The sequence below is a fragment of the Jatropha curcas genome, chromosome 10 (genome assembly GCF_041381405.1).
Source record: "Jatropha curcas cultivar XTBG-Jc1 chromosome 10, XTBG_Jcur_1.0, whole genome shotgun sequence".
Classification (NCBI taxonomy): domain Eukaryota; kingdom Viridiplantae; phylum Streptophyta; class Magnoliopsida; order Malpighiales; family Euphorbiaceae; genus Jatropha; species Jatropha curcas.
In genome coordinates, this window is record NC_143160.1 from 9,729,632 (window position 1) to 9,744,254 (window position 14,623).

The 14,623-nt window shown below is 27.4% G+C and overlaps 1 protein-coding gene across 1 annotated transcript; it reads left to right on the top strand.

Moving 5' to 3' along the window:
• The first annotated feature begins 9,541 nt into the window (after positions 1-9,541).
• Positions 9,542-13,352, top strand: LOC105636882 (Carbohydrate-binding X8 domain superfamily protein). Its single transcript, XM_012220277.4, has 4 exons — positions 9,542-10,016; positions 11,977-12,315; positions 12,593-12,629; positions 13,065-13,352. Exons 1-4 carry the CDS (start codon positions 9,962-9,964, stop codon positions 13,162-13,164), a joined length of 531 nt encoding a protein of 176 aa, XP_012075667.1. The 5' UTR covers positions 9,542-9,961; the 3' UTR covers positions 13,165-13,352.
• The last annotated feature ends 1,271 nt before the right edge of the window (positions 13,353-14,623 follow it).

The following is a 14,623-nucleotide window of genomic DNA, read 5'->3' on the forward strand; positions in this document are numbered from 1 at the left end:
AATGATTTTACATTTTAATAAAGAAATAATGATATTTTAATTAAATTTATAGACTAAATAATAAATTGTCGTAATTTTAAATTATTTGATCTATAGCATAAAGATGAAAAAGATGATGTGTAAAGCCATATACAGTGAAAAGGAGAAAAGAAGGAAAGGAGGAGCAAAGTCATGAAATAGGCCTTAAAATACTTCTAAAAAAAGAAAGTTAAGAAGTACTATTGTCCTTCGAAGCGAGACAAATCATACAGGTGAATTTTGATTGTACTAAAAAACAGTAGGGTAACTACTGGGTAATTAATAATATTTGCTCTAACAGCCACGTAATCAAATTTAATCAATTTACAGATGGAAGACAAGCTTCATTTACTATCTTAGGTCACAGTCAAATTCCAAAACCAACAAGGATGTGATACAAATTAGAGGCTTGCTTAGGTCCCGCGAGACCCGAATTACATAATTTTGGAAGAGATGGAATATGAATTCGGATATATGACAGAACATAACGAATTAGATCACAAATCAATCAGGATTGATTTTAAAATTTGACTAAATTGTTTTACATAAAAAAAAGATAAAATTATTATACTTATCCATTACAATCAAACAAAATTCATCAATAAAAAAAACTACATAATTAATTCAATCATGGATGATATACTAAAGTTATAATAGAATATTTGTTAGAGTTGTGTTATAGTTAATAAAAATATTAAACATAATAAAACAAAATACTTCAAAAATTATGTACTATTTAATTTTACATGTATTTTACGAATTTTAATTCATCATCGTTTTTGTTATTGTTGCATCTAAGCTTATTTAAATTTGATACTTTCTTGATTTAATCCCAAATATCATTTGAAAATTAAACAATAATAACATTAAACATAACCAATAATCTAGTAATTAGAGTAACTATAGTTAATGTCTTCTCTTGGATTGATTACTCTTTGCATTTCTTGTTTAGTAAAAAAATTTATTTAGAAAGATTTACTTAAATGCATATTGTAGAATAATAGAGAAAAAATCTAAATTGAAAAATATGTTTACTTAATTGATTCATTTTGTACTTAGAAAAGTGCATTTTTTATATTATTGTTACCTTAATTAATAAGTAATGAATTTTTTATATTGATACATTTTTTATAGAAAAATATGTTTACTTAAGTAATGAATTAATAAGTAATTTTTTATATTTTGCCCATGAACAAATGTAGTTTTGAAAATATTAAAGAGTAATTAATGGATTTTTTTCAATTTTATCTTTATACTTCTCCCATCTCAAAATATAAGTTATTTAAGATATTTGTATAAAAATTACGGAATCAATTAATCCTTCTAAATTATACTCCTTGTGAAGATAATAATTATTATATCTAATATAAATAAGGATAACGTTAGAAAGACATCAGTTATTACTTCTTAAATGACTCAAACCAACTTATATTTTCACAATCATTTTAAAACGATTTATATTTTGTGACGGATTGAGTATATATTAAACACGTTAAATATTAATTATATGAAATAAAAGATAATTTAATCAAATTAATAAATTTTTTTATTATAATTTAGGAGAATTAATTATTTTCTTAATCACCGTTCAAAAATCTAAAATGATTTATATTTGTGGTTCGAGAGGGAGTGATATTTCTTCAAAAAAAGCTGTCGAACGTTCGACAAATAATCGGAGTCCTAAACCATTATTAACCTTAAAACCTAAGTAATCTCTAAAATTAAGTAGTGCTAACCTTAAACATATATCTAGAGACACGTGTAGCTCATCAATCTATTTATTGATTCCTCAAGAAGAGTTGAATCCTGTAGATCCTATCCTATTCCTATGTCAATAATTAAAAAAAAGAGAAGTAGATCCAGGGAAATTAATACAAGCTTCATACACTAATTCATATTTATTAATGCTTGCAGTCTCCACCATTATATGTCATGGCTAATTTATTTTACTGTAAGTAGCCATCAGCGCAGCATTGAAGAGCATACAGCTAAAAGATTCCAATTGAGAGCTTTTACATTTAACTCCTTCTAAGGTTGATTATGTTACTTAAGATATAAGTAACTCGCAATTTATCACTTCTAACACATATTAGGTCTTGGTTATGGGATGGTTAGATTCAAATCAAATCGAATTAAGGTTGCAAATTGAGGTGTTTGGACAACAGGCCAAATCAAATTGAAATCCACATCTAAACCGAACTAACTCGAATCGAACTAATCAATTCGGTTAATTTTAATCTTTTTTTTGTTATGTCGGTTTGATTTAAAGTCCAAATAATAAATTCGATTCAAATTGAATAAACTGATAAACCTCTTTGAATAGCTAACTGAATTGAACCGAAATGAATCGATTCAATTTTTTGTTCAATTCGGTCGGTGGTTTTGCATAACCATAAATTTCGTGCTTTGACCCAAAATAGGAATTTTGTTATTATGGTTGGTTATGGACAAAACTTGCATTATTATAGTAGTAAATAAATAATTAAATAAACATCGTTATTATATAGAGATCGGCGCATCAATATTTATGCTTTTCACATTTAAATATATAATATTAAAATAATAAATTTCAGCAATTAATGCATGTATATAAAAAAATAAAAAGCATAGTCTAGAAGATTAATTAATTAATAAATAAAATGCTAAGATTAAAAGGAACCAAGAGAATAAAGTGAGATTAATAGCTAAAAATGAAGAATAAAGAAGAAAAGAAGAAAGGGCAGTGAAAACAGAAGCCATTATTCCCGGTGTTTTGATAGGCAGACAATACGACATTTTTTGTTACACTTCAGACAATACTTCTCTTCTTAGTATAAACTATATATTTCCTTTTTTTTTTTTTTTACTACAAAATCATGCCATCATCTTTTATTCATTTATTTTCTTATTATGAATGATTATTATTTATTTATTTTAATTTAGTTTATAAAACTGAGAGAAGCTTCTTACATAATCGCTGTATCAATGGGAACCCATATGCAGAAAACAAGCAGAAAAGAAAATAATATATGTAGTTGCAGTGAAGAATCCTACAATTTTTGTCTCTTGGAAGTGCAAAATATGCAGGCCTCATGTTCCCAAAACTCTTCACATTGTTACTGTAGTCCGCTTTGTTTAACACTAGGCAAATAGTTGGTCTTAAACATCTGAATGCTACATATTTTATAGATGCTAACTATTACATAATTCAATCATAGAGTTATATAATGATTCTTAGACTATTATATTATCTTTTTTTATTTTTGAGAACAAAACAAACTAGAAATTTCATTAATAAAAAACTGTATACAAATGTGAGATACAAATTAATATGTTTCTATATTTATATATAGGAAATCTAATAGTAACCCACTTTTATAAAGAATAAAAAAATACAATTTTGATTTGAACTTATTTGATCGAGTTGACATAACATAATATTTGTGACAGAGACGATCGCTTGCTCCACTTGATGGCTATTCATGGCACTGTTCGGTTTTATGGTTTTTCTACAAGTTCGATCTGATCACTTTCAAATTTTTTCCTTCTGTTAGAGATGAGATATGTATTTCTTCATTTATAATTACTCAAATAATAAAATATTTTAGACAAAATCACTATAATAGTGACAACAATAACTCAAAACTATATCTGAAAATAAAATCTCAATATATGGGTAGTAATAACTCAAACGTATCAAAAGATATAAGAATTAGATTTTTTATCTCCCATTGTTAGAAAATTTATTTTTTAAAAAAAATATTCTCTAAGAAATATCAAAGTAATCATAAGCTATTAACTAATAAAAAAGAGAATTGATTAATAGAAAATGAGGAAATCACTTGTTATATGGGCAAATCTTAAGTTGAGAAAAAAAAAACGTAACTAAAGACCAAGAACGGATATCTTGGAATTCTTAGCACTTTTATTACATATTTAATAAAAATAATCTCATTGCTTGTCAATTAAAAGAGAAAAATCTACCATATCTTGGTATCCAACTATCCAATTACAGTATTAGATTTCTTGATACCATAAAATATGTAAATCTAATGTTTCCAAAATTGATCACAAAGCTTGATCCCATGTGTTATTTAATTAGTGGTTAATCATCTAATTGTTAGATTTTGTCTCATTGTTGTTTGAGCAAAATAATAATCTCACTATATAATAATAATCATCCAATGCAAATTAGAGCATAAGATTATGAAAGGAGATATGCAGAAATGTGCCATGTGAGAAATGTAGATAGATTTGAATCCAAAAGTTCTTTTAGCCTTGTCTTGAACATTTTTTATATGTTCGGCACCAACTTTTTAAGTAGCTTTTAGCGTTTTAACTAGTTACTTTCTCTAGTATTGGATAATATAGGGTTTGAACTAGATTTTAGAGGTTAAAATAATGTTTTGTGAAAAGTTAACTCATGTAATGTTTAACTTTTACTCCTTATTTGGAACAAATGAATTTCATAAAATTTTGTGGTTTTTTAAATTTTGTGGAATTCATTTAGAAATCTATATTTTTGTGTTTAAAATGAAAAAAATGTAAATTTCAATTCTATAGAATTGAACATAACTACACCAAATTCTATAAAAATAATTAGAATTTCCAAATGAATTCCAAAAAATTAAGCCATCCAACATTTTATGACGAAACTACCCTTCTCCTTCTATAAAGTCAATTTTTCAATTTTTTACTTATTTAATTTATTTATTTATCAAACTTGACCAAACCATCTAAAAACCTTTTTTTTTAGTAAAATATTTTTCTATTACTGTATTTTTTATTTTAATATTTTTTTCATATTTTATTTAATATTTTGAGCTTTTTATTCTATTGAGGAGAGAGATTTAAATTAAATATGCATTCATCACTAAATTAAATATAATAATTTTATTAATATTATTTTTTATATATTTATTTTAATAAAAGTATAAAAAAATTATATAGCATAACATAAATATAATTGTATTTATTATTGTAAAATTATTATTCCAAGGATATTTTAGGAAATAAAAGTAAATGAATTTTCAATTATAAATTTGTTTCATACATGGTTTGTGGAATTCAATTGAATTACATATTTTGAACTAACCATATCAAACATGAATAATTCATTCACAAATGAATTCTACTAGAATTCTTTTACAAATGAATTCCATATTTTGAACTCATTTGTACTAAAAGGAGGCATTAACGTTTCATTAAAAACTACTAAAACAGCTAACAGCTACCAAAACAGCTACTTTTATCGGACAGACCTTTGCTTTTTTTTGGTTTCTTTTCGCTAAATCAAAATATCAATACTTAATACTAGAGTAGAATTTAAGAGCTTTGCACTAAGTTACTCTGTTACCCATTTGATTAAGACTTCATCAGTTTAAAATTTTCTAACAAGTCATGTTTTTACATGAGAATAAGTTATTTTACTGTTGGATTAAAATTTAAATTAGGAAAATAGTTGAGTTTTAGATACATTATTGTTTCTATTTTATAATTAATATAATCCAACAATAAAATAACTCACTTCTCATATGAAGACATGTTATGCAACACATCCCAAAAAGAATTTGCTTAGATAATTAATTATTTAAATGATAGAATATTTGAAAATTTAATTTATTTATATTTTCAAGGATTAAATAGGGGAAACTTACTGTGCTAGAAAATGAGGGGGAGGTGGGGGAAAGAACCCACATGGTATGTTAGGCAAACCCTAAATGCTCCTAAAATTGGACACTACAAAATGTATTGCTCCCATTCTGTATAACAGTAAATGTGATTGCACTATTTCCATGTTAAGGAAGGTTCATAGAATATTAAATTGTGAAAAGGAATAAGAATAGCACAAACAAAAACTCTTTTGTTGTTAAATTTGAAGAGAGACAAATTGCATACTTGAAAATTATAGGCACATGGATAAAATCATGTCATTTTGCATGAGTGAAAGCAAGTGGGAAGAGGGACAAAGCATTGATTCAAGGTTGGTGGTTGGTTGGTTGGTTGGGTGCTCCACCACTGCAATTTTGAAAATAATTTTCACTTTACATTTATTACTTATGGAAATTATAATAGTGTACTCAAAATAATGCATCAACCTTTTCCTATTTTCATTTCTAAGTCATAGGTTATAATCATTAATCAAGGTGTTTTCACTATTTTCCTAAAAAATTGGAAAACAGAGTTTTGTGTTCAAATCAGTCAGTTTTTTATTTAGAAAACTAGGAAACAGTTTACCAAAATTTAATTAAGATTTGAAAAATAACTTTTAAGTTATTTTCAACAGTTTTCCTTTATAACAAAAAAATGTTTTCAAACTGTTTTTCATTTTTTTAGAATGACATTTTTATAATTAAAATTATAATATTTATAAATAATTTTTTGTATAAAATATTTTCATTTGACAAAAAAAATTAAATAACACAAAAAATTATATTTTTATTTTATCAAATTAATATTTTAGCTTCTTAATATTAATTAATAGATTATCTTATTGCATAAAGAGTTAATTAGCTTATATTAATTTAAGACACTAAAAAAATCTAAAGCCCGCTCAAGTAAAACTATTAAAAAAAAAATAACAGAATGATTAAATCATAAATCATAAATTGATATCTATAGCTAATTTATGTTAACTAACTCTTATAGCAGACGATTCTAACAAATAATGAAAACAATTCAATTAAAAGAATTAGAAGTCGATACTTATTATTTAAATTTATCATTATAGTTTCTACGGTAGAACATAAGATTTATAAGGAATATTGTCAAAAATATTCTTTTAAACATTATTCTCTCTTTATCCCATATTGCAATACACAAAGATTTCAGAATTTATATATATATATAACTTATTAGTTTCTCTAACTCTGACCTATTTTTTATTTACTCTGTCAATTTTTCTTGAGTCTATGTTTATTTAATCATTTTATATTTTACTAAGAACCAATTAGATTATAGATGGTACATGCTTATTTCGTGCTTATTATTATGGAGGAAGCACACCGTAAAGCAATGGGCTTCTGGCTATATCTTCATCAACCTTCTTGTAAATATAACTGGGCTGAAAGCCCAATAAAGGGCAATGTATACATCTGGTCGGCTCTTTCCCCCTTTTTTTTTTTTTTTTAATAAGTTTCCCTAGCCGCTGGGTTAAATTTAATCCTACTCGGAGAAAATTTTTTCTGTTCACAAAAATCAAACACTCAATGTTTAATAAAGACGAGTCTTTTCCGCTGAGATTAAACGGTTAATTTTTTTCTATAATTTTTTTATGCCCATCGCAAAGTTGTTTTACATGTATTTCGTGGAAATGAATTCATTGGTACCTCTAATGATAAAACAAGCCATCAAATCCTCATAAAAAAAAAAAAAAAAAAAAAAAAAAAAAGGAAGAAGTGAAATTTTAGGGATAAACATGTGCGTTTTGCTTTGTCGAGTTAGCAAGATCCAATTAAAGCCAAACATCAAAATTAATTAAAATTAATTAAGAGAAAATTATTATTGCGTCCCTATATAATACATACTTAGTCAAGTTAGTAAGATCGAATTAAAGTCAAACACCGAAATTAATTAAGAGAAAATTATTACTATGTTCCTATATAATGATCAAATACATTAGTTGGCCCTTTTTTGTTTAAAATACATAATTACATCCCTAAGTTTTGTCTCAGTCCAATTTTTATGAATTTTCATTAATTTATATCAAAAGAGAACAAAAATACCCGTACTAGTTAGTAATTTCTGTTGTCCATTCTCTCTCCTTACCCATTATCTTCCATCATCGCCCTTGTTCACCTTTATAAATCCCTTATGGACATTTTAGGGATCATAGAGCTCTTTCCAAAACACTCAGAAATATATGAAAAGAACAAGAACAACTACAAAAGAAATCATTGTTCCAATATTGATTACCAATAAAGCTTCTCCAAAATCTAAATCCATGAATTCACTCTTTCAAGTAAAAAAACACACTATCAAATAAATTATCAGACGTTGTAAGAAAGTTTTGTTAATGATTGTAAACAACTTCAAAAGAAGTTGTACGTAGAGGGTCATTTTGATCGTTAAAAACCTTTCTCTCACAGTTGACAACCCTTTTTTTTTTTGTTTTGACTCGAAGAAAAAGACTCTAAAATGTGGATAAAATGAAAGAACTAAAGGGATTAGACGAAAACAATATTTTAGGATGTAATCATGTATTACCAATAGGGAGGTAATAATGATTTTTTCCTTAATTAACTTAATCTTTTTATTAAAAATTAAAATTATGCTAAAATTTCAAAATATGATAAAGGTTAACACTTTTTTCAAGTAATCAAGCGTATAATTTATTAATTTTTTATTTGATATTAATGACCACCTCATAATATTAGTTATTTTACTAATTATTCATTAAATGTTAAGAGAGTAATGTTTTATAATACATTCACTTCACTTCTACATACAAAAATATTATGCCACCAAATAATAAAGATCGAACTTGTATTTTCATCCATAAGGTCACTTACTACTTCAACGAACATTTTGTTGGTATTAGAGTTTGGTTTTGAATATATGAAAAGAATAGCTTAAATTTCTTTAAATAATAAAACTAAACAAGAGATTATATTATATATTTTTGCTTGAAAATAATTATATTATAAATTTTTATAGCGATAATTAGTCGTTTATTTGATTTATAGAATAAAATAAAATTTTTCAATTTTCTATCCCTAGATTGTTTTTCCAAGAACCGGTTGCATACGAGTATATAGGTGAATTTCTACCACTTTGTGCCTATAATATTTGATTTACATCAATATTTAAAGTCTCTAACTAAGTACATTTTAATATCACACACTTATTTAGTGTCAAATCCTCGTAAACAAGGCATCAAACCCTTATAAAAGAAGGAACAAAAAATTTTAAATATGGAGACAAACAATGCCAATAAAAAAATAAAGAAAAAAGATTGTCATGAGAAAAATAAATATGAGTTTATTAAGTGTAGAGTTAAACGACCGAAGAGAAGATCCACCTTCTTTTTTTACATTATAGTTAATCCTTAAATTGTCTATTATATCCTTATTAAATTTTATCTTATTTTTAATAACTCTTTAATTCTTACTTATTCCAATATAATAATTGCTCATGTGTTATTTAAGATGAATATAATAAGAAAGTTATATAAATAAAATTATTTTTTAACCAGAATAATTATTATTTCTTAATCTGTGTGAAAATACAAGATGGACGGTCTTTTGAAACAAATGGAGTAAAATTTAATATAATTAAAATATATATCCACAGTTTAAAATTTATTTATGTAAAAGATAAAAAAATGAAGAAAAAAAATGTTATACAACTCTTTAACGAGTCTTTAAGTATTAGGACCAAGATGACCTTGAGAAAATGAACAATTTCACGAGATTTTGAGCACAACAACAAACAAATAATATCGCGATAAATTAAAATATGAAAACCAGAAAAAAGAAATTTTTTTTTTTTTAGCAGTTCATAAGCTAGTCACTGTACTCTACCATGGAACGAAATAAAACCCATAAGCCTTTCATACGTCCTTGAAAAAAGCCTAATAAAGGCTTAGGCCACCGCTTCATAAGCCTCTCAAAGGGCCAAATCCATTTCCGTATATTACACACTTTCAAAACCCGGAGAAAAAAAAAAAGTAAGCATAATTTCGTCTGAAGAAATTGTTGATTCCTCAGAAAATCTTTAGCATTTATAGACAGATACACCCATTATTATTATTTCACTACTACTCATTATATCACCCATCTGTAATTGTTTGTGTTTGTCTGTGAGAGAGAGAGAGAGAGAGAGAGAGAGAGAGAGAGAGTTCTTTGTTAAAAGAGCTAAGAGTGTAAAAATTGCTTTTAATATTTTTCTGGTTTTGGTGAAAGAAAGAAAGAGAGGGAGAGAAAGAGGCTATAGCTTTGGAGTTCTTTGCTTATAAAAGGTTACAATGAGAAAGAATATATGGGTTTTGCAGTGTCTTTTATTGCTGGAATGCTTTCTGGGTATGTTCTTTCTTTTTTCCCCCCTTGTTTGAAGCTTATCTTCTTTCTCTAATTATATGTTTATTTATATTTATGACTTCTTGTTCATGGGTTTTTCTTTTCTTTTTTTTTTTTTTTTTGGGCTTATATTGTCTTTTTTAGAATATGTGTCTTTCTCCTTGGTAAAAGAAAATGAGAACAAGAATTGAGTTTTTAATACTTCTTCATTGGTCTGACCCTTCTTGATCAGGACCTAGAAGTAGAAGTTAATGTTTGTTTTATGCATATTAATATAGGACTCCCATTTCTTGGAAAGAAAATCATTAAAATTGCATTTTTAATTACTTCTTCTCTGTTTGCTACTTGTTTACTTTGATCAGAGAGGCAAACATTCTTTCTCTATGTTATATTACTTAAAGTTTTGTCTTAAAAGAAGAAGAAGATTAAATTAATTCCTTAGTTTGCTCTAAAGCTTGGCCTTGTCTTCTTGTTTCTATTTCCATCACTATGATTTTTACTGTGCCAATTTTTTTTTTTCAAGAGAACTCACAATTTTTTTTATCATACCTTTCTCTCTCCATCTCCATTCTTTCTTATTGGACAGCAACTGTTAGCCCATTTTAGCTTCAAGACTGTAATCTTCTTAGAATAGAAACTGCTCCACAGAAATGGTAATGATGGCAATGGGTGTCTTTTTGACTGCCTAAACCATGCACTTGGACTGGCTTCTCATGGTCAAAATTAGAGCTTTTAAAGAAATATCACATCCAAAACCGAAAAACAAAAAGATTAATTTTCATTTATTATCTCATTTATTCTATTTTTATTGTGTTTTAAGGCCATAATAATTGCAGAGATATGCTGTTTCTTGGAGATATTTAATTGATCTGATGGTGAAGATGTAATAAAAATAATGCATTAAATATAGAATAGGAAACATAAAATGCATTAAATATAAAAATAGGAAACAAAAAGTGAATGGAGATGAGACATTCTTTGCTTATGGGGTGCGTCTTATATGATGCTTTAGGAACCCAAATCCGTATTATCTATTCATGGAATAGGTTATGTAAAGCTAATGTAGTAGTTTTTTTCTCTTCTTTTTCTAAAATTTTTGGATCCTCTCTTTATAGTTTATATATCATATAGGTCACGGAAGCTAATAGTTTGGAGTTAAAATACTGGAATTTATTTGTAGTTATTGCCTTGATGATCTACTGTTTCTATAGTTTATGACTCTGATGATGGTCATTAACCCTTAGTTGATTATATTTAAATTTTGGGAAATTTAAAATAAGTATAGCATTGAAAAAAAAAAATTTATTTGGGTTATTGAAAAAAGAAATTATTTAGGTTGTTCATCTTAATCAAAATTAGTTTTAATTGAACAAGTGTAGAAGCAAATCTTTGTTTGTTTTCTATTAATTTGAGTTGCTTGAATAGCAAATAGGAAATCTCTTGCTGTTACACTATTTCTCTTAGAACATGATTCTATAAGAATTGTAAGGGAAAAAAAAACGAAGGTAAGAGTAACCAATAAGTAGTTAGATGTGAATTAGTTAATTACATCAAGATATTGTTCCAAATGGATATTCTACTAGTAAAAGTTTGAGATCTCTGTAAGAGAATCTCATGCTCAAATTCCATAAAGCAAAATGGGAATGAATTATTAGGTAAGGCAGAAGCCTGCTGATAGCCCATGGGATGGGACGATGGGTACTAATTATTCCCTCGGTCCCAGAATATAGGCGCTTTTGAGTGATAATTCTATCCAAAATATAAGTCGTTTTGAGCATTTTAAGAAATAATAAATGATGTTTGCATTGGATCAAATTACCCTTGGTTAATTAATTGCTTTCTTAATTTCTGTGCAAAAATCTTAAACAACTTATACGAAGGAGCATACTCTCGTTGAATCCAATAATTTCTCTTTTTTTTTTTTTTTTGGTAGTTCATCTAATATACAAAAATATGTGTTCAGTGTTGAAAATTGAGGCAATAGTGCAAGAGAAAGCAGATGCAGCAATTCCAATAACAACATTGTCACCTCCAGAAGGCAACACAACATTCCTAGGAGGCACAACATGGTGTGTAGCCCTTGCTGGTGTATCTCAAATTGATTTGCAAAATGCATTAGACTGGGCATGTGGGCTAGGGATGGCTGACTGCAGAGCAATTCAAGAAGGTGGAGCTTGTTTTGAACCTAACACTCTCTTGTCTCATGCTTCATATGCTTTTAACAACTATTACCAGCAAAATGGGAATTCTGATATTGCTTGCAATTTTGGAGGAACTGCTACTTTAACTAAAAGCAACCCAAGTAAGAAATACTTTTCCCTTCTCCATCTTCCTATTTAGTTACTGGTGTTATTTGCATAATTTAACAGATAAAAACTCTAGATTTTATTTTATTTTTTTGAATCGCTAGCGTTTGGGGTTTAATTTTCAATATTTTAATATAATTCTTTCTAACATTATTAAACTTTTTTTAGAGGCATGATAGATTGGTGTTTAAAATAATATAATATAAATATAAATCAAAATTTCAAGTATTGTAAGAAAAATTTATCATAGTAATCGCCATTGTTGTTTTGCAGGTTATGGAAAATGTAACTATGCTGCAGCTGGATTAGGGTATGTTTTTAGCACCCTAAAATTTCCCCATCACCCTCATAGGAACTAATAAAGATTTTACTTCTATCAACCATCATCCAACCTTTTTTAGTTTTTCAATTTTAAGTATTTCCAAATTACAAATAAATTCACCAAAGTATTCTTTTTTTTTTTTTTTTTAAAGTAAAAAATTCTGGTTTTATTACGGAGTTACTGTGGCCACCCCCAAATTTTAATTTTAATTTTTTAAATTTACCTTATAAAATATATAAAATTTTACTTTTCACCTATAAAATAGTGTTTTTTTTCCCAATCTGTAAATTTTGAAAATTCTTTTTAGCCCCCGCTAATTATTTTTTTCTAGTTTCACCATTGTTCATTACCATCTCTAGTCAAACTCAGCAGCATTTTGATTAACATTTTAATATTTTCCTCTCTGGTTTATTGTGTTCTCAGGTCTCTTCACTCATCAGTGGCTTCATGGTCCAAGCACAGTCCAAACATGGTATGGTGGAAGCTTGTTGGGATTTTGCTGCTTTTGTACTTGAGAAGGTGATTGTGGAGTCAATTATCTTTTGGCTGAAGCTTAATGGTAATCATTATTAGTACATGGAAATGAATTTGTGCTTAGTTAGCTAAAGTAAAGATGTTAGGTGATATTACACTTTTGTAATTGGAATTGCTTAAGTTATTCCTACCTTTGGTCAGGTGGTTTGGAATCTATATATGGTTTTTGCAATCAAATCCTACTTTTTTGTGCTCTTTGTATGCTTTATTGAATTATATGTTTCTATATGGTTGTTGGATGCCTAATTAAGGTAATGGAAGTTTCTTAATTGCAAGGCTATGAATTCATATTTAGAAGAATAGCAGGAATAGAAGAATTCATATTTATCAATTTTGTTTCAAATTTAAATAATAAGACTTGCTAGATTTTCTTTAAGGTTTTTATGTCTCATCTACCTCATTGCTGATGAAATGACAATATTAGCCTTATTGACTTGAATGAAGAGGCAGTAGTAGAATATATCACGAGAAATTGAAAGAGGATAAATTATGATGAGAAATTGTTATTATTATTGTCAGGAAAGAGTGTTATGGAATATGAAATAAGAAAGAAAAGAAGAGAAGAATCTGGCAAAGTTGTGAATCTATAGGAAGGTAGGGTCCACAATCGTATCCGGGGACTGGGGAGAATAGGAAGAAGAAGAAGAGATTTACGTTTGTCCTTTTTAATTTTTAGAAATGAACAAATCGTATTCTTAACATAGGGCAGTGTTCTCTGCATGCATGTCAGAATGTGAATGCCTTTTCTTTTTAGGCACGCGATTTCTTGCTTGCTTGCTTGCTTGCTTTCCTTTGCCTTCGCCTTCTAAGCTGACATTTTTTCTTCTTTATTTTTAGCCTTATGTTTTGTCCCAAATTGTATTTTTAGTCACTTTTTGGATGATAAAACATTACTCTCTAAGTTGAGAATAATGGCTGAAAATAAGTTTATTTTGGTCCACAGTAAAAAACTTTTCTATCAAGGTAAGTTGACCAGTGTAGTAGACGAAGTTTGGCTAAGTGATCTTGCATTCGCGATTGGGGAGTTTTTGTACAGAGATAATTCCTTTAGGAATAGTGATGGAGGCAAGAAGGGTAACTTAAGGTATCCGCATCAATTCAAGGGTTGAATTTAGTCGGACAGAGTCTATAGCCTCACGTATGAATCATACTAATGAAATTAAGTATTTTTATTAAATTAAGAATATTTCTGACCATACGCTTGGAAAAAAAATATAAAGTTAGAATATTTTTTAAAGAATCCTTAATTTTATTTGTTTGGTCCATAAGTGGAGCCATGAATTCAATTTATGTAAAAATTCATTAATTTTTTTTGGTATAAAAGAAGAGGAAAAACACTAAAAATTGTATCATCTAGAATAAGCAATGCCCACAACATCATGCATCAGCCAAGGGAGAATGTCAGTCTGGAGGATGATTGAGAATATGTAAACCCAGGTCAGAAGAAG